The sequence below is a fragment of the Phocoena phocoena genome, chromosome 11 (genome assembly GCF_963924675.1).
Source record: "Phocoena phocoena chromosome 11, mPhoPho1.1, whole genome shotgun sequence".
Lineage (NCBI taxonomy): Eukaryota > Metazoa > Chordata > Mammalia > Artiodactyla > Phocoenidae > Phocoena > Phocoena phocoena.
The window spans coordinates 94,702,213-94,726,914 of record NC_089229.1 but is presented as its reverse complement, the minus strand read 5'-3'; the positions used below and the strand labels follow the sequence as shown (position 1 = coordinate 94,726,914).

General features: G+C 36.9%; 1 protein-coding gene and 1 non-coding gene across 2 annotated transcripts in view; both read right to left on the bottom strand.

Moving 5' to 3' along the window:
• Positions 1-22,093, bottom strand: part of LOC136131462 (pregnancy zone protein-like) — a 66,463-nt gene extending 44,370 nt beyond the window's left edge. The window contains exons 1-6 of the mRNA XM_065888219.1: positions 22,066-22,093; positions 18,160-18,321; positions 2,842-2,951; positions 1,639-1,836; positions 712-865; positions 511-563 (exon numbers count right to left, since the gene is read on the bottom strand). Of these exons, the coding sequence (XP_065744291.1) occupies positions 511-563; positions 712-865; positions 1,639-1,836; positions 2,842-2,951; positions 18,160-18,321; positions 22,066-22,093 (705 nt within the window). The remainder of the gene's footprint in view (positions 1-510; positions 564-711; positions 866-1,638; positions 1,837-2,841; positions 2,952-18,159; positions 18,322-22,065) is intronic.
• On the bottom strand, positions 21,813-21,917 carry LOC136131714 (U6 spliceosomal RNA). Its single transcript, XR_010656439.1, has one exon. It is a non-coding gene; the product is annotated as a U6 spliceosomal RNA (small nuclear RNA).
• Positions 22,094-24,702: the final 2,609 nt, after the last annotated feature.

The following is a 24,702-nucleotide window of genomic DNA, read 5'->3' as shown; positions in this document are numbered from 1 at the left end:
ACATTAGCATTAATACAGTATCGGGACCAGAGGAAGTAAGCCTGTTCACTTCTTGTCCAAAGGAGGAAATGTGGCTCCATTTCATTCACAACACTTTATATGTTTAGTTTGGGACATACGCCTCTTAAGAAGTCATGACTTCCCTTTAATGAAATAATGTACAATTGAGAAACCTACATTTAGGTAAAAAGGTCCTAATAATAGTTTATTTTGCAGATGATGTTTATCTCTGAGAAATTCTCCATTTCTCTAGGAGAGAAATGAAATGCATTTATTTTCTTCAGTTCAATGAAAATAATTGAGTCTTTAAGGGCGTAATTTTAACTGAATATTTGATTTGTTTTAAAAATGTAGTTGATGAACTGATCTCCCTTATTCTCCAGCAGCAATACACTTTGAGATCTTTCTGTGATAGATTTAAGGATCTCATGTTGGTCTCGGTTCTCCAAAAGAATAGGTTTTACGATTTTGCCTGTTTCTGCCAATCTTACCCACTGTTGTGACACTCACCATTTCATTCAAAGGGTGAAAATTGACATCCACAGAGACAATGCGGAATCTCACTGAAACATAGAGATTTTTCTCATGAAACCCTCCAGTGGGAACTCAGGGTGGTAAGACAGATAACAACGTGCCAGGATTTCCATAAATTAATAGAGAACGACACCTCCAACCCTTCAAATTGCTTTTCACTCATTTGGTTCTTTATACCTGTTTGTCCTGGTTTGTAGATGGGTTTGTCTGTCTGAACAAAGACAAGGCTTTCTGCTTTTGTTATGTGCATCCACTTCCTCTTTACGAAGTGCTGGGTTGGCCCTTTCACCTGCACAGTGATGAACGCTGAGGAAGATGACGACTCCGGAATCTGTAAAACCGAAATGAGCTGAAGAATCTGCCCAGATCCACTTCTGAATGTCTCAGCCTCTGTGATTTTCTCATTTCTCTGGTTAGCCCCGTGAAAATTAGTAAGGGATAGGGTCAAAGGTGATGTCCCCTCTTTTTATAGATTATTATGATGGTGTAACATGACAGCAACGAATTGTTGATTTGACTAAAGGAAAAATGTCATTGCAATAAAATGGACTCATTCTTCAACTAGTTATGACAATGAAGGCAATAACAAGCTCACATTTTCACGGCAATATGGTCGTATTAAAATAATTATTAAATTTTATTTTTCAACGGTCAGAAACAGCATTACATATTACTGTTGGCAGTAAGCTGGTATGATTAACTATTTAATACTTTAATTAAAGGTTACAAGGACAATACATTAACCATCAACCATCTGCGAGATCTTAGAGAAGTCACTTAACTTTATGAATCTACGTGTTTATATCTGTAATGGCATGAACATTATTTTCCTTAGAAGTTTACTTTAAGAGCAAAGATAATAATGGTTATAGAAGTCCTTCCTATAACCATATTACCTTTTGTATGTTGCACCAGTTCTGTTTGTAAATATTATGTAAGTATATTCAGTAGAACTTTTATTTTTAGACTCTAATTTGAAATTTGCTCTGTACTCCTCATTTTTTTCTTCCTTTTGCTTTTTTATTGTTGGGGGTCAGAATGCAAGGCACCAACTAACATGCTCTCTCTGTAATGCTCTCCCTTTTCCCAAGGAGGGATACTGACCATGAAGGAGCTGCAGTAGAAGGAGTGCTTCGCCCCCATGTCTGTGAGGAGATTCCTGCTCTGCATCTCATACTCCAGAGTTACTGTCAGTTCCACTGACTCATTCAGGTGATTAAGCACGACACAGGCCTTCTCGGTAACGCCAGCATACAGCTGTGATGGGACCAGGACCAGGTACTGCCTGCGGAGAAGAGGGGTCTGGGTCAACCATGGAAGGGTTAAAAAGACATCATAACTGTGGTTGTTTTCTAGATGATCTTTGCTATCGTCACCAATCAGAGAGCAGAGCCAGATTTCAAGAGTGGAGAGGAGTATATTCTTCAAAGACCAAACCGGAAGGCCTTAGAAACTCAGAAAACCCCTACCAAGTTAAATATCAGTATGCTTCTCCTATACTGTGGAAATATTCACTCTCGATATTAGTAAACCTATTCATAAGTTATGGATAAGCACTCCATGAGTTGTTATATATTTTGTATAGAAATAATTTTCAAATTTAGAAATTTTCAATGAATCAAATGTGATCGTACACACGCATGTGCACGCACACATGCACACACACAAATATTATTCAGAAATCCTGCTGTTCATGACGACATGAATGGGCCTTGAGAGCATTATGCTAAGTGAAATGAACCAGATAGAGAAAGACAAATACTGATGGTATCTCTTACAACATGCGGAGTCTTTAAAAAAAAGTCAAGCTCAGAGACATAGAGTAGAAAAATGGTTACCAGGGAATGGGAGATGGAGGAAAATAGGGATAGGTTGGTAAAAGGACACAAACTTTCATTTACAAGTTGAATAAGGTCTGCCTGAGGATGTACTATATAACATGGTGACTATAGTCGATAACATTGTATAATTGAAATTATATACTTGAAATTTGTTATGAGAACATAACTTAAGTGTTCTCACCCCCCCCAAATAAATATTTGAGAGATAGATGTGTTAGATTAATCGTTAGATTGATCTATGTGATAGATTAATTAAACTCAATGGGGAGAATCCTTTCACAATATATATGTGTTGTACACTTCAAATGTCTTACAATTTTAGTTCTGTTATATGTAAATAAACCCAAAAAAACTTTAAATTTTTTTTAGTAACAAACAATATTATGAATCAGTTAATGATCACTGAAACCAGTAAGAAAACCTATCCACATGTGGCCTTGGGTTTCATATGGATGATAGCACAAACCTCTTTGTTCCAGGAAACATTAAGAGATAACGATAATACATGGAGAGGAGCTGAATCGTTTTTCACTACTGTTTCAGAAGCAACCTTAGCGCTTTTCTTTCTTCCACTCTCTAGAGATGGAAGAAAAACGAGGCTAATCATCAGGCATATTACCATATACATGGTAATATACACGCAGACGAAAATATTCTCCTGTGGCGGTCTGCCCATCGTTTACGATCACCCAAATGTGCTGCACTTCGTGATGTTCTGCTGGCCCGTGACTCTCTCTCCTTCTGGAGTGTCCTGGTCTAGCTGGAAAACTTCTATTGGCTTCATAAGACTCACCTCAAAAGCAACTTTCTTATGTGGGCTTTGGTGATGCCCCTTCCCTTGTATCAGTTCCCACGAAGAGTTAGGTTATCTCTGAGTATTCTCACAGAATCCTACAATGCCTGGTTCTGTTTTTGCATTTTATTTCATTCGCTGTGCACCATCTCTCTATCTCTCTCTTTTTTCTACTATGAGGTACTAAGGGCAGGGGCCACATTTTGTTAATCTGTATATTCTCAAATCTAATGCCAGCCCTTCTAGTTTTGCTGAAGGATCGAGTGAAATGACACACAAACCCTGGCTTGTCTGTAAGTCATGCATCTATCTTGGGAATACCTGCTTGGGGAAGATACAGACACTGAGTCACTTTACAATGGCCAAGACACCGCAGCCTTTTGCACCAGTCAAAAACGAATTTATCTTTTCTTGGTAGGAATACTATATTCTTATTTGATGAATGTTGTAGAATTCTATAATCTTATTTGGTAAATGTTTCACAAATGTTACTGCCCTGTACCTGTGAGTTTTCTAGAACTGGAGTATGCCTTTTACCACCTGTGTACTAACAATTTATCAACACTTCTGAGCTTTTTCAACAACAGATAATTTCAGACGGAATCAGGAAATAAATAAAAAGACAGACATCAAGAAGCTGATAACACAATGGGAAGAGGAGGGCAATAGACTTTTCTGGAAATGTTGCTTACGGTTTGGAGGTAGCTGACGCATCTCTGGGAAGGAGCAAGGAAAGCAGAATCAAGACTGGATTAGGCAGCTGACATCCCCTCATGGTGTAGAGAGGAATAGGAAAGAATGGGACTCTTGAGTCCTTGATTCCTTGAACTCTGTTCTTGTTTCAGAATCGCTGGTTTTTATTTTGCCTAATGGGCAGTAAAAGTAAATGGCTAACCATTTATTTTTGTAACATATTAACTACTTCCAGTATAAAAAAATCAATTGCAGATCACTTTCATCCACTTGCTCAAATTTTCTACGTGCCTGAAAAATAGTATGTTGAGGCTACATTAGCTCTGGTTCCTGCTCAAATATCTTGAAGAAAAAACAAAGTAAATGACATGATTTGATGAAATCAATCAATACTCTTGATCTTTTTCTTTTTTAACAAGAGCTATTTATGTAAATACATATCCCAAATCTCTTCTTGGTAGACCAGGGAGCATCACATGTTCTCCCAAGCTTCATCCAATACAGTTATTTAATGAAACAAAGAAATAAAATTTATCACAGATTTTAAACAAAGTATGAAGATAATCTCTCCTTTGTTTAAAAGCTTAGCTTTTGCTTTTTACAACTATCCTTATATTTGTTTGTAAAGAAAATGAACCCACGTAATGCATTTTTATAGTTTCTTAGTTCATTTAACATCTAGAATATAAAGCCAATACATTTATTTTATCCTCTAAGGAAATAATCTTTATGTGATGGACATTCTTATTTATTTTACCGTGAGAAATATAAACATTTTATCAATAGTGAGCATCATCCTATTTGCTTTTCTAAGGAGATGGGATGTTAGAATCTATTTTTATGGAATTCTGAAAATTAAAAAGATCCACACTATTACATTAGTGTAACTAGGACTCCACAAAATTCAAGTGTGTGTGTTTTGAATAGAGAACTGGTTTAAACTATAAAATTCAATTTGAGGAGAAACAAGCACTCCCCTGGATGAGATATATTTAGTTCTTGACATACATTTTTGTATATGATCTGAAAGAGTGAGAAATGAAGATACCGTACATGACAGTCCTTAGTGAACTATAAAACTACAGATTTGTAAGATATTAAAATTCACTATTTACACTATTTACAATAGCCAGGACATGGAAGCAACCTAAATGTCCATCAACAGAGGAATGGATAAAGAAGATGTGGTACATATATACAGTGGAGTATTAGCCATAAAAAAGTAAATCATGCCATTTGCAGCAACATGGATAGACCTAGAGATTGTCATACTGAGTGAAGTAAGTCAGAGAAAGACAAATATCATACGATATCACTTATATGTGGAATCTAAAAAAATGGTACAAACGAACTTACAAAACAGAAATAGAGTCACAGCTGTAGAAAACAAACTTAAGGTTAAGGGGTCGGGGAGGGATAATCTGGGAGACTGGGACTGACATATACACACTACTATATATAAAATAGATAACTAATAAGAACCTGCCATATAGCACAGGGAACTCTACTCAGTACTCCATAATGACCTATATGGGAAAAAAATCTAAAAAAGAGTGGATATATGTATATGTATGACTGAATCACTTTGCTGTGCACATGGAACTAACACAACATTGTAAATCAACTAGACTCCAATAAAAATTAATTAAAAAATAAATAAAATGCCAATCATGATAATATTTATTTATTTTTTATGGCCGCGTTGGGTCTTAATTGCAGCACGCAGGATCTTCGTTGAGGCATGTGGGCTCTTTGTTGTGGTGAGCGGGCTTCTCTCTAGTTGTGGTGTGCAGGTTTTCTCTTCTCTAGTTGTGGCGCGTGGGCTTCAGGGCGCGTGGGCTCTGTAGTTTACAGCACACAGGCTCTAGTTGAGGCACAAGAGCTCAGTAGTTGCGGCATGCAGGCTTAGTTGCCCCGTGGGATCTTAATTCCCTGACTAGGGATCGAACCCATGTCGCCTGCAATCTAAGGCAGATTCTTTACCACTGGACCACCAGGGAAGTCCCCCAGTCATGATGATAGACTATGAGTGATATAATGCCAGGTCAGAGTAAAATGTAATAATACATTGTGCGAGCCCTTGGTAGTTGGTAAATGCTTGCTGAATGACTATAAAACTCTTCTGCTTCAATTTGGTTTCCTCTCATTAGAAACTTTATGCTCTCTCCACTTCCATCCTGCACTCCCACACTGCCATAAATACCTTCATTCTCTGCCAGCTTAATATGGAATAAATTAACTTACAATAAATAATAAATGACTTTTAAGAAGTCTCTATGTTACTTTTCACAGGCATAATTATACTTTTTAGATATATACCAAGCCTATATTTTGGCCAAATGCCTAATGCCTAAGTATAAAAATCCACATTTGGATGAAGCAAAATCACCATTGTAGTTTAAACTTCTGGAATAGAAGAATAAATCTGAAGTATTATCAAAACTTTATTGTTGTGATTTTTAATAGAAAATATTAGTAGATACATTTAAAATATTTATTGTAGAACATAAACAATATGTTCTCGGAATTCTCAGCTGAGGCTTACATATTCCTGTGGTCTTCAACTCTTTTTTCCTTGTATTCCCTAAAAGAATTGTATTAAGCATGTAACCCTTCACACATACTTGATTTCTAAAACTTCTCTTCACCAGTAAGATAACAAAAAGTGTATTATAAATACCGACATTTAAAAAATAAACTGTAATACAATTTTTAAAATGTATCCAATGAAATGTACATACTGCAGTCATTTATTGAGTACCATCACCCATTTAAAACATACATGAACCCTTCTTTTACAATTTGGAAATCTTACATCATTCTGGTTTTTCCTTGATCTTGGATTTCCATTCTAATTCCCCAGATAATTTTATCCTGGTATTTTATGCTTCAATATTCTTTAAAGGTCACTCTATCATACATTACTGAAACTAAAGATAATCGAAACTGTAAAAGAGGTTCTTGTACCTATACAGTTCTGAGTAGTAATAAACTTTACTGGATCAAGTTATCATTACAAGTATTGTTAATATGTTCTTTTTTTAAACTAAATTTATTTTATTTATTTATTTATTTTTGACTGCATTGGGTCTTCATTGCTGCGTGTGGGCTTTCTCTACTTGTGGTGAGCGGGGGCTACTCTTTGTTGTGGCATGCGGGCTTCTCATTGCGGTGGCTTCTCTTGTTGTGGAGTCCTGGCTCTAGGCACGTGGGCTCAGCAGTTGTGGCACGCGGGCTCAGTAGTTGTGGCTCACCAGCTCTAGAGCATAGGCTCAGTAGTTGTAGCACACAGGTTAGTTGCTCCGCAGCATGTGGGATTTTCCCAGACCAGGTCTTGAACCTGTGTCCCCTGCATTGGCAGGCATATTATTAGCCTCTGTGCCACCAGGGAAGTCCCTGTCAATATATTCTTTATCAAAACTGTATATATATATATATATACACACACACACACACATATATATGTATATATATATATACTATTATCTCAATGTATGTTAAACACAAGAAAAAATCTTATCTGACAATCATTTCTTAATGAAATTAAATGTATATTCCATCCTTCTGGCTCCCCCAGTCAGACCATGTGTCTTTGGATGAATATTAATTGCAGCTAGACTGACACAAGCTTCAACTATCTATTTTTTTGCCATGTTTTCTATTCTACTCTATTTTATTCTAGAACATTCCTATCTACGTCCTATCCTATAGATGTAAGCACCAAGAAATCTTGTTCACATAAAGAGAGAGAGAGAAGTGTGAGAAGTTCCGTTATAACATTATCACTTAAATATTTAGGTGTCTAATTTATAAGCCAAAGGTCACATTGTAATCATTAAAGAAGAATTTTAATTACCTATCAGCTGATAAATCAAATATGACCTCCTTAATTCTATTGAAAGCAAAGCACTGGAAGCAGGTCAATTGCAAAAGCGTTTGGAATTCAGTCACTAGAGTCACTCTCATTCTCAGTGTCTCGAAAGAACGCAAAACAGGCTTGCGAGCGCTTATAAATGGTTACTAATTGTTACTGTCTTACTTAAGGACACCTGGTATACTCAAGAACTTTGGGGAGATTGAAATATTATTCATTTCAATATACTTTTGTCAATAGAAAACCTCATAACGTGCTTTTTATTATTGTCAAAACTATGACTTGCACATGTAGCTGATTAAACTTCTAGAAAGCATCTACCAAGAATCTGATTTGCAAAGCCGGGTGTCACTGTCCAGATAATCAGTAAAATTAGTTTTATGACTGATAGGAAAAATATTATTTCATTTTTAATTGTAATAAACTCACAAATATGTATTCTTATGATAACTATCCTATTTCTGAGTTCTAGGATAAGGTAAAGAATTTTACTGGGTATTTGTTACCTGGATTCAATGTTTCTTTCCATGCTCTCTATTTTATTATTATGCAACTCTCAGGGGCAATACAAACATTGACAAGAGCTGAGGAAGGAAGAGGTGAGGCTTAAAATGAAAATTTTTATTATTTCTGCCATCCACCACCACAATATGAATGAGTACAGAAAATTCCAAAATGAGCCCAAAGTACCCATTTTTAATGTCATGCTTTTTTTTATACCAGAAATATGTTTAAGACAGATGGATGTATGAGGCCTACAATGGGCTTATGATTCCTTGATTTAAGAGACTTTGTGCAAATATCAATATTTTGAATGTCTTTTTGTAAAAGACAAGCAAGTTTTTCACTCCAAGGTATATCTAAAATACATATTAAGTAAATATTCATATATTAAAATAAATCCACAAGTCATGTCTTGATTGAATTATCAACATTACGATAGTGATCTTATAGAATTATTATCTACAAAGATCGTAAGATTATTGATCATTCACAGTTTTAGGGATTCCAAAATGATGTTGAAATAGGTTTGAGGCCAAAACTGAACCTTAATGGCAGATTCTAGCCAAATGTCAAAGATCAATGTTACAGTATTCCAACTTTTAATAGCAGGTAGCCACTTAACTCACATGAATGAAAATATAGTAATGAAATTCCAGTCATCGGTTTAATAGGCACTCAATAAATGTTTGTTGAGTGAAAGAACAAATAAAACAAATTGGTATCATTTCTTGTCTAAAGTAATGTTCATATAATCAGGGAAAACATCTGGAAAAGAAACAATCTGACATACAATATGGGAATATTCTAACTGACCTAAAAGCAGGATGACATAGCAGTTAAGAGAATAGACTCAATTGTCAAACTCCTGGGAATGGATCCCAGGTTCGTCACTTACTGTGCCATCTTGGACAAATTACATAATCTCTCAGTGCTTCAGCTCATATATAAAGTTGACTTAGGAGTAGCTCTCCAAGGATTCGATTACATTAGTTAACACACTTTAAAGTACTTAGAAAGTATCTGTCATAGAGTGAGTGCTATATAAATGTTCGTTATTGTTAGTAAAACTGGCTTTCCAGTTTTTTATCTTAGAAACTCTTTTTTTGTGCAGGGGACATTTGTTGTACATAACTGATGTGTAAGGTTCATGGTTTTGAGCACCAAGTGTAAATGACTGAGCCTAGAAATTCCCACACAGAGTAAAACTGCAAACACCAAATCATTCACCAAAGCAAAAATTAATAGTCATAAAACTTGAGATGAACTGAAATGCTTAATAAAAATGAAGACACATGCTGTATATTGCCTTGGTAGAATCTATCCTACACATCTATCAAAATAGGAAGACTTTATCACAACATCAAAAGCTTTAATACTTACTGCTAAATGACAAGGAACAAAAGCTAAGCTTTGACTATAATAATAGCATTAAATTTTGACATAAACTAGGAAGAGAGGAGAATAAGTAAAAGTGAAAAGAGTTGACTTTGTAATTGCTGATAATTCTGATACAATTTTAATTGTATAAAAAATTGGTTTTTTAAAATCTCAAAATGAAACTATTTAAAAAAAAATTCTATGAAAGACATCATTACCTTTGGACATATTTCTAAACTGTTACTTCCAAAGGAAAATATGTTTACAGAGCATTGAGCAACCGTGAGTGGGTGAGAATGGAGGTGTCCTTGTCACTTAGTGTACTTTGGGGGAGGTACAGTTGGAATCACTGGCATAAGTAGAATGAAACTGAAAATCACATGAACACAAATGGGACATTCGTACCGATGTATTTAATGAATAAAAGAAGAAGGAATCTCCTGGCTGTGACAGCCCTCCATGATAACTCGCTGATTAACCCTGTGTGTATTTCCAAGTATTTTTGTGAGTACTTGGTCTGGTAGAGACCAACTGAAAAATGCTGGGGCTTATATGACACATTTCCGTGCTTCGAGGATTTCCCTGCACCAATTCTGAGAGGCAGGACAAATGACAAAAAGAATATAAGGAATGTGCTCTTTTTCTGTCTTGTTAGAAAGACTCACGGTTGATACTAGCATGCTGATTCAGAGATCAGGCCAGTGGACTTGTCAGCCCAGCTGTGCTTCCTCCAGCCCGCTTTATTCGAGACCGTAGTATTATTTTCTTCAGTACGCATAATGAAAAACTGACCTAGTGGCAAAATAATGTTCCATCCAGCCCTGTCTTCTTCCTCTGAGTCATCCGTGGAAGTTTTGTCCAGGAGAATGACATTTTCCATGCCTGCACACCCCTCCCAAACGCTGGTACTCCCCCATCCTCCACACCCCCAACCTGCTGACTCCTCTTGTCTGTTTCAGTCCTACTGACGCCTCGCTCTCCTTCAGCGCTTGAGAACCCTCCTATCTTAACGACTTGTGCTTTTGTTCCCTTCTCCTGTATTTCTCTTCTCCCAGGTGTTCACACTGCTAACTTCCTTACAGTAAATCTTTGCTCATCTATCAACTTCTCAATGAGAAGCAAGTCTCATGTCTCACGGGAACATGATTCTTCATTCATTTATTCAACAGATAATTACCGAGTGCTTGCTATTACTGGATATAGTTCTCATTGCCAAGGAACAGTGAGCAACAAGACGAAATCTCTGCCTTATATTCCAGCGAGAGGAGCCAGGCAATAAAGTCAATAAGCAAGTGCATTATATAATATGTCAAAAATGACAAGAGCTATGGAAATAAATAGAGCAAGGGAGATCAGTAGTGCCCCAAAATAGAAAGTTTAGAGGCTGTGGTCAGCATAGCACTTGTCACTTTCTGATAGTAGAATATTTCTATATAATTATTTTTTGAGGTAGTATTAAAATAAAGATTTTGTAAGATGATAAAACTCTATTTTGAGTCCAGCTAGCTTATTCCATATCCAGTGAATGACCAGAGAGTCAAAGGTCAATTGAAGGTCAGTTTAAGCAGTAAACAGGTTTATGTTTTCATGACTGATTTTGCAAGAAAATGATAGTGGATAGTGATAATTAATAGTAAATAATAAAAATGTGAATTTGAGAGACGCTAATCTGAAATTTCCTAGAAAGAAAATAAGCAGACATTTTTAAGGAACCACTCAAAAAAATAAGTTTATTGTTTTGGGGGAATGCTGCCCTATTTTGAAAATCTAAAAGGGACCCCTCAGTTCCCAAGGTGACATAAAAGAGCTCCGAGCTAGAGAAGAGAGGAGATGTTGGGAGAACAGTAAGTTAGACATGGCCTTATGCTCCTTCCCCAACTACTGGGCTGACTCAACGGGGGACAAATTACATCATGGACAGTGTACCTCCTTAGGGTGAGGAAAATCCAGGAAGAGCTGTTGCCTGACTGCTGATCTGGGGCTTCTGAGAACAGCAAGCCCACTGAAGCTCTTCGTGTCAGGAGGCAAGGCAAGGACAAGCGAGATGGTAGCTTTGATACAGGAAAGAAGAGCATCCCTTCCCCTCCTTCCACCCCTTACACACGCCAGCTTTCCACGGCAGATCTCAAGGAGTGCACAAGAATTCCAGACTTTTCACAGATTCCTGTGGGGATTTATCTGGACTCAAGATTTTGAGATGACAAAATGCTGCCATGTTTTAAGTGTTTAAAATAAATTTCAGAAGATCTCTTAAGCATCTCATTTCACACCTTTCCCTTAGTAATCACTCTAACATTTATTATTATTATTAGACATACTCATCATATCAGAAGCAGAAAAAAGGTCTATTTGTCAAAAATGTAAAGTAACAAAAGTAGGTTTTATTTCCTTAATTTTCTGTTGACAAACCAATTGACAAATTTACTACAAGAATCAGAGGCAAGCAACTCTCGAGAGGCTCTTGGAAGCAAGCTGGCTACTGTTTACAGTTAAATCTGGGGTTTGTATTTAATGTTTTTCTGTAAACTGTAATCTCTCTCCTATTTTGCTGTAATACCTCTTCAGGGTTTAATCAGTACTGAGTGATTGTACGTTTTAGATACCATGTATTTTATATTTCATTTGTTCTCTTAGAAGAATTAGATTATATATTATCTGAAAAAATAAAACTACAGTGCCCACTAATGTGAGATATTAAGGGGCAGTGGTGGAAATTTTGGATTGTAAGTGTTTAGAATTAACCATTAAAAATTTTAGCATTGGGATTGGAAAAGGAGAGGCTATAGGTGAGATAACAGAGTGACTATTAAGGAAATTAGAACTTTTTTGAGGCTGAAAGAAAAGTCCAGGAACCAAAACAATTGTACCTTTAGAGTAATGCTTCCTAATGCAAAACAAATAAATAATTTAATGAAAATGTAAAATAAACAAAAATACATGGTTAAAATAGTGTAATAAACTACTAAAATAATAAACCACTTAAAATGAAAAATAAAAAGAGAAGCAATAGAATAAGTTTTAGCTAAAGAAAAAAGTCAAATAGGTGCTTTCCAATGTCATCAGGCTAGAAATGTTACTGTAGTTTCTCCATAAAACATCTTTTTTTAAAAATTGGGGTATAGTTGCTTTACATTGTCGTGTTAGTTTCTACTGTACAATGAAGTGAATCAGCTATATGTATACATATACCCTTTCCCTCTTGGATCTCCCTCCCACCTCCCCCACATCCCACCCATCTAGGTCACCACAGGGCACTGAGCTCCCTGCATTATAAAGCATGTTCCCACTATCTGTTTTACACATGGTAGTGTATATATGTCAATCCCCACCTCCCAATTCATCCCACCCCCCATTCCTCCCCGCCATGTCCACATGTCTGTTCTCTATGTCTGCATCTCTATTCCTACCCTACAAATAGGTTCATCTGTACCATTTTTCTAGATTCCACGTATATGCGATAATATTTTTCTCTTTCTGACTCACTTCACTCTGTATGACAGACTCTAGGTCCATCCACGTCTCCACAAATGACCCAGTTTCATTCCTTTTTATGGCTGAGTAATATTCCATTGTGTATATGTACCACATCTTCTTTATCCATTCATCTGTTGATGGGCATTTAGGTTGCTTCTATATCCTGGCTATTATAAATAGTGCTGCAGTGAATATGGGGATGCATGTGTCTTTCCGAATTATGGTTTTCTGGGTATATGACCAATAGTGGGATTGCTGGGTCATATGGTGGTTCTATTGTTAGTTTTTTTTTTTTTTTTTTTTGTTTTTTTTTTTTGCGGTACGCGGGCCTCTCACTGTTGTGGCCTCTCCCGTTGCGAAGCACAGGCTCTGGACGTGCAGGCTCAGCGGCCATGGCTCACGGGCCCAGCTGCTCCGCGGCATGTGGGATCTTCCCGGACCGGGGCACGAACCCGTGTCCCCTGCATCGGCAGGCGGACTCTCAACCACTGCGCCACCAGGGAAGCCCCTATTGTTAGTTTTTTAAGGAACCTCCATACTGTTCTCCATAGTGGCTGTACCAACTTAAGTTCCCACCAACAGTGCAAGAAGGTTCCCTTTCGTCCACACCCTCTCCAGCATTTATTGTTTGTAGATTTTTTGATGATGGCCCCTCTGACCAGTGTGAGGTGATACATCAACACTCTTTGACATAAATCACAGCAAGATCTTTTTTGACCAATTTGCTAGAATAATGGAAATAAAACCAAAAATAAACAAGTGGGACCTAATTAAACTTAAAAGCTTTTGCACAGCAAAGGAAACTATAAACGAGATGAAAAGACAACCTTCAGAATGGGAGAAAATATCTGCAAATGAAGCAATTGACACGGGATTAATCTCCAAAATATGCAAACAGCTCATGAAGCTCAATATTAAAAAAACAAACAACTCAATCAAAAAATGGGCAGGAGACCTACATAGACATTTTTCCAAAGAAGACATACAGATGGCCAAGAGGCACATGAAAAGATGCTCAACATCACTAATTATTAGAGAAATGCAGATCAAAACTCCATAAAACATCTTGACTGAAACCGACAAGTTTGAAAATAATAGCTAAATAAAAGACAAAGCAAATCGTATCTCCTTCCACTGAATGCATGTCTGGTGGTGAAGGGTTTCCAAACAGATACAGCAGCTCCACCTACATGAAAGATGGCTGACAGACACTTTATTTTCGCCTCATTTCCTGCTCCACTGTTTACAGCCTCAGGGTTGTGTTAAATCGAACAGTTATCCCTAAACTGCGTATGCTGTCTATTGGAGGAAGACAGCAACTCCATTATTGCATTTGATAGCAGCCTTTGTAGAGGTCAGGGCTAGAAGGGGCTGGGGAGAGGGGAAAGGGGAAATGTATCTGGGTATTGAAGGAAGTTTGATGACATCCTGATGTGTAACAAAATGCCTGCATCTGAAGGTGGATTTGAGTTTTGTTATGCTGCAATATGTCACAGGATTATAGAAACAAGCAGTGGGACTGTTAAGCACAGCAGATTCAGCCAAGATCAGTGCTCTTCAAACAATTTTAACTGTGACTGCAGTAAGAAATGCAGTTAACATACATATACGTGTATGTACATACAACTGAAAACAGTGATGTCTGAGCAATATTTCAACAGTTATGTGCAACGCGCACTGACATTGCTAGCTGGGATTTCCTAAATTGATTTCAAGATCTGTTCAGAGGTTGGAATCCCCAGTTTGAAAAACACCGCCCTAGATGAAAGATTGTGGGAGGAAAGCACTGGGAATTGAGATAAGTGCTAATGACCACAAATAGACCTATAGGTATAGGTCTTGGAAAAGTATTCAACCCACCTATGTGTACATTGAGTGAACAAAACCAAGGGAAATCTACAAGCCTTTTAGCAAGTGAGTCTGGAAAGATTGCTGTTTGAGGATAAAGATGCAAAAAAATGGATATACAAAAAAAAATAGAAATATCAAGAAAAAATGACCAGAAAATTTAAGACTCAGAGGAAGAGCTTAAAAGTTTTAAAAAATAATTTACTAGATAAATTAGACAGAAATTTAAACTTAAAACGTCATCACCAACAAGAATCAATACAGCAATTACTCAAGTGCATGTTTATTTATAAAGAGGAAGACAATGGAAAAGAAGATAAGAGAAATAAATATATTCAAATATACTGAGCTGAAATAACATCATTAAAATTATCAAATTAAAAATTGATAAATCTGGTTCAGGGTAGAACTACTGACATAGATAGTAAGTATGAGTTAAGACCAAAATGATAATGAGGTTAAAGGAATTTGAAAAGAAATTTTTGATGTTCAGAGAAAGATGATCCCAAATAAATGTAACCTGTGTCTTCCACAGCATCCTAACGAATGGAAAAAGTATTATTAGGAATATAGATGTCACACTTTGCTTTTAAACTGATCCTTCTCAAACTCTTCCAAAAAATTGCAGAGGAAGGAACACTCCCAAACTTATTCTATGAGGCCACCATCACCCTGATGCCAAACCAGACAAAGATGCTACAAAAAAAGAAAATTACAGATCAATATTACTAGTGAATATAGATGCAAAAATCCTCAACAAAATACTAGCAAACAGAACCCAGCAACACATTAAAAGGATCATACACCATGATCAAGTGAGATTTATCCCAGGGATGCAAGGATTCTTCAATATATGCAAATCAATTAATGTGATACACCATATTAACAAATTGAAGGATAAAAACCATACAATCATCTCAATAGATGCAGAAAAAGCTTTTGACAAAATTCAACACCGTTTATGATAAAAACTCTCCAGAAAGTATGCATAGAGGGAACTTACCTCAACATAATAAAGGCCATATATGACAAACCCAGAGCAAACGTCATTCTCAATGGTGAAAAACTGAAAGCATTTTCTCTAAGATCAGGAACAAGACAAGGATGTCCACTCTTGCCACTATTGTTCAATACAGTTTTGGAAGTCCTAGCCACAGCAATCAGAGAAGAAAAAGAAAAAAAAGAATACAAATTGGAAAAGAAGAAGTAAAACTCACTGTTTGCAGATGACATGGTACTACACATAGAGAATCCTAAAGATGCCACAAGAAAACTTCTAGAGCTAATCAATGAATTCAGTAAAGCTACAAGGTACAAAATTAACACACAGAAATCTCTTGCATTCCTATACACTAACAGATCAGAAAGAAAAATTAAGGAAACAATCCCATTTATCATTGCAACAAAATGAATAAAATACCTAGGAATAAACCTACCTGAGGAGGTAAAAACCTGTACTCAGAAAACTATAAGACATCAAAGATGACACAAACAGATAGAGAGATATACCATGTTCTTGGATTGGAAGAATGAATATTGTGAAAATGACTATACTATCCAAAGCAATCTACAGAGTCAATGCAATCCCTATCAAATTACCAATGGCATGTTTTACAGAACTAGAACAAAAAAATTTACAATCTGTATGGAGACACAGAAGACCCCGAATAGACCAAGCAATCTTGAGGGGAAAAAAAATGGAGCTGGAGGAATCAGGCTCCCTGACTTCAGACTATACTGCAAAGCTACTGTAATCAAGACAGTATGGTACTGGCAGAAAAACAGAAAGATAGATCAATGGAACAGGATAGAGAGCCCAGAGATAAAGCCACGGACCTATGGTCAACTAATCTATGAAAAGGAGGCAAGGATATACAATGGAGAAAAGATAGCCTCTTCAATAAGTGGTGCTGAGAAAACTGGACAGCTACATGTAAAAGAATGCAATTAAAACACTCCTTAACACCATACACAACAATAAACTCAAAATGGATTAAAGACCTAAATGTAAGACCGGACACTATAAAACTCTTAGAGGAAAACAGGAAGAACAGTCTTTGACATAAATCACAGCAAGATTCTTTTTGATCCGCCTCCTAGAGTAATGGAAATAAAAACAAAAATAAACAAATGGAACCTAATGAAACTTAACAGCTTTTGCACAGCAAAGGAGACCATAAACAAGACAGAAAACAACCCTCAGAATGGGAGAAAATGTTTGCAAACGAATCAACAGACAAAGGATTAATCTCCAAAATATATAAACAGCTCATGCAGCTCAATATTAAAAAAACAAACAAGCCAATCAAAAAATGGGCAGAAGACCTAAATAGACATTTCTCCAAGGAAGACATACGGATGGCCAAGAGGCACATGAAAAGCTGCTGGACATCAGTAATTATTAGAGAAATGCAAATCAAAACTACAGTGAGGCAACACCTCACACTGGTTAGAAGGGCATCATCAGAAAAATCTACAAACAGCAAATGCTGGAGAGGGTGTGGAGAAAAGGAAACCCTCTTGCACTGTTGGTGGGAATGTAAATTGATACAGCCACTATGGGGAACAGTATGGAGGTTAGTTGAAAAACTAAAACAGAACTACCATATGACCCAGCAATCCCACTACTGGGCATATAACCAGAAAACCGTAATTCAAAAAGATGTATGCACCCCAATGTTCACTGCAGCACTATTTACAATAGCCAGGTCATGGAAACAACCTAAATGCCCATCAACAGATGAATGGATAAAGAAGATGTGGTACATATATACAGTGGAATATTACTCAGCCGTAGAAAGGAACGAAATTGGGTCATTTGTAGAGACGTGGATGGACCTAGAGAATGTCATACAGAGTGAAGTAAGTCAGAAAGAGAAAAACAAATATCATCTATTAATGCATATATGTGGAACCTAGAAAATGGTACAGATGCACTGGTTTGCAAGGCAGAAATAGAGACACAGATGTAGAGAACAAACATGGACACCAAGGGTGGGGGGGATGGGGGTGGTGTTGGTGGTGTGAACTGGGAGATTGGGGTTGACATATATACACTAATATGTATAAAATAGACAACTAATAAGAACATGCTGTATAAAAAATAAGTAAATTAAATTAAATTTAAAAAAGTAAACCACCTTCCCCATGACACCTGTAGCAGACACAGCCAAGGCTCTTCCCAGATACCTTCCATACTTTCACTAGTTATTTGCACCCACCCCCAGCTTCATCGTGCTTTGCTTCTAAGTTTGCATCTGTGAACTTTTTCAGAGGTTTGTCTTGGGCTCCTTGACAAGTTCCTAGGGGTTTACCTCTGCCTTGGGTGTTGTCCATCACCAGCGACTCCCTGGTGCTGGAGTATGAAAGCTTAGCTTCCTTTCCTAAAAGTGGGACAAACTCTGAAGTGTAATTGATGCTACGCATCTTCCTGCCAGATCAGGCTGAAGTTAAAGCTTTGTCCAAAATCAGTTGCCCCCTTGCCTGGCTTCTTCCCTTCTATGCCCTGCTTTCCCCAGCTCCTTTTTTTTTTGGTGTCTTCTGGAGGCACTTTCTTAATAACTCACTTGTTCATTTTTTCCTGTCTCAGGATCAGATTTTGGGGAAGGTGACCTAAGAGAATACCTCCCTTGATAACTAAAATATGAAGCAACCATAATGCTTTTGTTAACTCATTATGTAATTAACTTATTCACTCATTATATAATATTATTCACTCATTACATAATATTTTTCACTCATATAATTCACCCAGTCACTCATTATTACCCAGAACATAACAAGTTCTTTATTATATTGATTTTTTTCAACCTTATTAAAATATGAAGTTTCTACCAGATACATTACTACATCATTCACTATTGATTTGAAAGACGGGGATTTCCATGGAATCATGAATAAATGTTTTTAATAATGTCAAATAGTTTAAGTAAGTTTTAAATTTTATTATAAATAGTTTAATATAAAACAAACATACTCATTAAAGAAAATTAAGGGAAAGACTCCTAAGATGAAAACAAGTTAACTATAAACAAATTATAGAAATATCCTAAAACAGTACATGGCTTGTGTGCTTGAAATCTGTGTTTATATTTTCCAAGTAAACTCTCCTTACTGATTGCTCATTTTCTTCCTTCTTTTAAAACTTTACACAGGCTACAATAGGTGTTTTAGAATGTCAACGCCCTGGGAAATACTTCAGATAGTACATAATACTAGATCACACACTGTTAAGTTTTATTACTGTATTTTCAATCAGAGGACACCCTTATTATAAGAAATATGTTTTTGAAAATCTCAATTTAAAACTCATTTAATTCATACTTATCTTGTTAAAAGATGATATGTGTTTTTGTGTACTATTAAGTATAGTCCCCATGTGGCCAGAGCATCACTAACTTATAGTATACTCAGTTTGCTAACTTTAAAACTATGAAAATGGAAATGTTTTTGTCAGTTTAAAAATATGAGGAGATATTTTCATTAAAGTTATACACACAGAGTGAGATTTTTAAAAATATATGTATTTTCCCATCACACTCTTTCAAAATCACCTAATTCAATTTTATATGTCATAGATATTTCTAGTAAAATAATGACCAGATAGCACAAAATTATCAAAATAGGACAAAAAACTTCTTTCTTTATGGGATGACAGCAACTGTCAGTATAAACATAATACTCTTTTCTAGCCAGAGGAAGTGCTATCCTTTACTCTGGTTAGTAAAGGTAACTGCAAATAAGCTCCACTTCTAATGCAATGAAGTTTAGAGATTTGTTTTAGGAGCTTAAAACATCTTTCAAATTTTTGATGAAAAACTTTTTTCTCTATTCAGGTGCCCAATGTCTTTACAGATTTACCTGTGAGTAAATCTTTCAAGAAAGAAAATTGCTTATTGTCTTAAATTTTGTGTTCCAACAAGGATAAACACTTTAAACCAATGCAATGAAACTCCTACTGTAGAATTACAGGACTCAAGGACTATTACTGGTGATTTTCTTATGGGAGTGACCTCCTGCAACCTGAAGTCATGCGAGGTAAAATTCTACTCCCAATTTCTTAAGGCCCGCTTTGTTGTCACTGCCTATAGGCTAGCAGGCAAATAAATGGTTATCCTGTCCTTGTTCCTGATCTCTGAGTTAAATTTCATTGTTTGCTTTTTCTTTGGTCTTGGCAAATTTGGGCAGAAGTGATGACAACACTCAAACTAGGTCAGACTAGGTCCTGGAATAGCATTAATTCCAAATGTAGGATATTTCTGTGCAGGATAAATACCAAATGTGAAGCTGGAACATACAAAGTCAAAAAATGCATCTAGATAATTTATGGGTCCTCTCTTTAAAATAATCTAAATAGCTAACGTTGCATCAACTTAGCCATCAATAACTGCCCATAAAATTTTTAGCCTGGATTGTGTATCTTTTGTAATTTCTCAGAGGGCCAGAGAGAGATGAGGGTCTAGATATCAAACTGCAGATCCTAGTCACATACGAAGCTACAACAATCTAAATGTGCTTTGCAATTATAACACAATGCAATAGTTAATGTCACAATATACTTTGTTTTTAAAAGCAACATGACACTGGGTAAGCTATGAATATTTGAAGCATTATATCTCAAACACTAAAGGTCAATTTTTTTGAAAACTGTATATCCTCAATTGTGTAAGACTCATTATTCACCTTTTGTGCTACATTATAACCCAGCGTCTTAGGCCCTCTACTAGAAAATAGATGGGATGAGGAAAAAGAAACTCATTGTAATTAAATGTTTATGTTTCTGGGCTGTTGGAAGCAGGCAGAGGTTGAAAAGAATCAGCCTTTTCAACCTCTGCCTTCTCAGCTCTTAGCAAGAATCCCAGAAGTCTTCCAATTTTGTCCCTAGCCTTATTTCTTGAAATATTTCCTATCAGGAAAGGAAGCATATTATCAGTTAATAATGTCAGTTGCTAAGGATAATCTTCTTCAGCCTGTTTTCATCATTGTATAATGCCCCCCCTCCCCCGTCTACAGAAAATAGCTCTTCAGCTCCATAGCCCAGGCTCTCCTGTAACTCTTTTATTCACTTGAACTTGTTTTCCTCCCTTCTGGTTTTTTTTTTCTTCACTGCAAATAAGTCTATCCAATTCTCATCTTAAGGCACGATTTTGAATTAATTCTACCTCTGTGCTTTTTCATGCAGCATTCATCTCATCAGAAATGTCTTCTTTTGACTGTAGTAATCTGTGCCTAAGAACTTCTTCTAGACCAAGGAGATGAGAAAAGACTTCTCAGCTTATTTCCATGCCATGCTGATCATTCTATCACTGGGCAATTCTTTAAGCACTAGAGTTCTCTTACCTGTTCTTGATACTCTTTTTTTGTTTTGTTTTTGGGTTTTGTTGTTTGTTTTTTTTTTTGCGGTACGCGGGCCTCTCGCTGTTGTGGCCTCTCCCATTGCGGAGCACAGACTCCGGACACGCAGGCTCAGCGGCCATGGGTCACGGGCCCAGCCGCTCCGCGGCATGTGGGATCTTCCGGGACCGGGGCACGAACCCGTGTCCCCTATATCGGCAGGCGGACTCCCAACCACTGCGCCACCAGGGAAGCCCTGTTCTTGATACTCTTTATTGCTGTTTTACTTATAATTCAACTGTCGGCTTATAAATTTGTATAAGCTGTCACTTAGTGATTCCAAAACTTGATTATTATTCGAATCAACCAAGGAACACTTTAAAAATACAGTTTCCAAGGCTCCCCACCCCAGACTTATTGAAACTAAATCTCTAGCTTTTATGCTACGTAATCTATATTTTCAAATCCCTTTGTTGAGTATGACTGACATGCAGAATGCCATATATTTAATGTTCAGAAGACAAGTATATATCTATGGGAAAAAAAAATGAAATGTTTCATGATTTTGTGTATTCTCCTTATATAGGGGGCATGCTAATCTTCTCTGTATCATTCTAATTTTAGTATATGTGCTGCTGAAGTGAACATGTCAATCTATATTTTTATTTTATATTTCAAGCAAACTTTGTAATGGATTTTAAACGACCGATTTGCTAGGCATGTATTGTGTACCATCAATTTAGATATCCTATAAATTATATTAGTTGAGTGTAATGAAATTTAGATGCACTCACCTTTCTGTCCAGGCTTGTAGATGGGCATCTGTCCGAAAAAGACCATGTTTCCTTGGGGCCTGATTGCTACCAGTCTTCTCTCTTCATGACTGAGTGTTGCTCCTTTAGCAGAGAATGTAATGAAAGCCAGTCTGGCCTGAGGAAACTAGGGAGCAAATAAATACAAGATTGCTGTCTGTTTTATCAAAAAATCCCTCCCTTGGGCTTCCCTGGTGGCACAGTGGTTGAGAGTCCGCCTGCCGGTGCAGGGGACGCGTGTTTGTGCCCCGGTCCGGGAAGATCCCACATGCCGCGGAGCGGCTGGGCCCGTGACCCATGGCCGCTGAGCCTACGTGTCCGGAGTCTGTGCTCCGCAACGGGAGAGGCCACAACAGTGAGAGGCCTGCGTACCGCAAAAAAAAAAAAAAAAATCCCTCCCACTATGCGTTGGCATCACTAAAAGTTTTTTTTTGTTTTGTTGCGGTACGCTGGCCTCTCACTGTTGTGGCCTCTCCTGTTGCGGAGCACAGACTCCGGACGCGCAGGTTCAGCGGCCATGGCTCACGGGCCCAGCCGCTCAGCCGCATGTGGGATCTTCCCGGACCGGGGCACGAACCCATGTCCCCCCGCATCGGCAGGCGGACTCTCAACCACTGCGCCACCAGGGAAGCCCCTATCTTGTATTTTTATAGGTAATTACTGATTTATTTTCTATATGATATATTTTTGCATGCCAAATATATTCTGAATATTCTAAATGAAGAGAAAAATAAGTAACCCCGGACCTCACAGTTTTAATGTAATGAAGATAAGAAAAATAAAGATAATAAAGAACACCATTTATTATTGTTGGAATTACCCTTTATTGCTCCAAATAGCTTATGAATGTAGCAAGGTACATAAAGTGACACTTATTCATTAATTTATTCAGCAGGAGAAACTGCCATCTTGAAGATATCCTGAGACTCTTCCCTTGAAAGGGAACAGGAAGTCACCTATGCGAACATAAGGCAAGCTGGCACCCGTTGCTGCTTGGCAAGAACGCAACACAACGTTCACTAGTTGCTTTTTTCTTACATCCTGCCCTCCCCCCCATTGCTTTTTCGAGGTTGCATCTCTTTTTACTCCTTGATAAACAGAGCTCAGGGAAGTGGTGCCGCAATTTGCTTTAGAAACTTCAGGGGACTTCCGGGAGATAAAGAAACCACCTTCCTGTTCACAGTTAGGGAAACTTGTTGAGATGGATTTGTGTGGACTTAAGTAAGCCTTTATCAAGGTCTAGTGATCTGTAAAATAAAGGTCTCCTTGCAGAACACCGAAGTATTACTTTTTTTTTTTGCATTGCATTCTCTTTTTTCCTTTTCCAAGAATATTGCCAAGTATTTTGTGTTACTTTATCCCTAGGAATTTGACTCAATACGAAACACTTGAAGACGATCTCATGATTGCTGTGATTACATCGCATATCACAAAGGAATCTTCCGCTGAGCTCTTCTCTAATATTGCCCTTTTACTGTAAATGGCAGGAAATCCATTCCACACTACCAATAGACCAACTCTTTTTTTCCCCTAAAACGCAAATTAACTATACGTGTCCTCTTTAAAAACTTTTGAATGGTCCATAATTACCTACAGGATAAATCCCAAACTCATTAGTAAGTTTCTTCTTAAGAAAGTTCTTAAGGTTTCCAACTTTAGCATCCACCACTTCCCCACAGACACTTTTTGTCTTTTTTCCATGAAAACATTAGCATTTTCTTACGTGAGCCACACACGTATATACGTGTGTTAGATGTATATACCTGTGCTAAATACTCTGCCTAGAATGTCTCTCTCCATCATGACCTTTCTGCCAGGAATATACCTCCTGCTTCATGATTCACTTCAAACTTTCATGAATACCCAGATGAAATTACTTGGTGCAGCTTTGAACTCCCGTAACTTAGGTACATATCTTTATTATAGAATTTCATGTTCCACTATAATTGTTTGTTTTGATGTTATATCTGCACTAAGCTGTGAGGATCTTAAAAGCACTGCTGGTATGTTTTATTATGGTTTTATTATGGTTAACTTCCAATGGCTGGAATATTATAGGCCCTTAATGAATGCTAATGGTATTTGAAATCTTTAATAAATGCAAGCGTCTTTTGAATCCAGTCTGGCTTTTAGCCAATTTATGATGTGTTTGAACTAATCACTTTTTCTTCAGTTTTATTGAGATATAATTATTAACACTGTATAAGTTTAAGGTGTACAACACAATGTTGACATACATATCGTGGAATGAGTACCACAATAAGTTTAGCTAGCATCTATCATCTGATATAAATACAAAAAATAAAAGTTTTTTTCTTTGTGACGAGAACTCTTAGGATTTATTCTCTGAACTTTCAAATATACCACACAGCAGTGTTAACTGTAGTCATCATGTTGAATATTACATCCCTAGTATTTATTTACCTTATAACTGGAAGCTTGTACTTTTTGACCACCTTCATCCAATTTACCTCCGCCAACTCCTGCCTCTGGTAACTAAACATCCGATCTCTTTTTCTATGAATTTGGCATTTTTGTGTTTGTTTTTAGATTTCACATATAAGTGAAATCATACGGTATTCATCTTTATCTGACTTTTTTTCAGTAAGCATAATAATG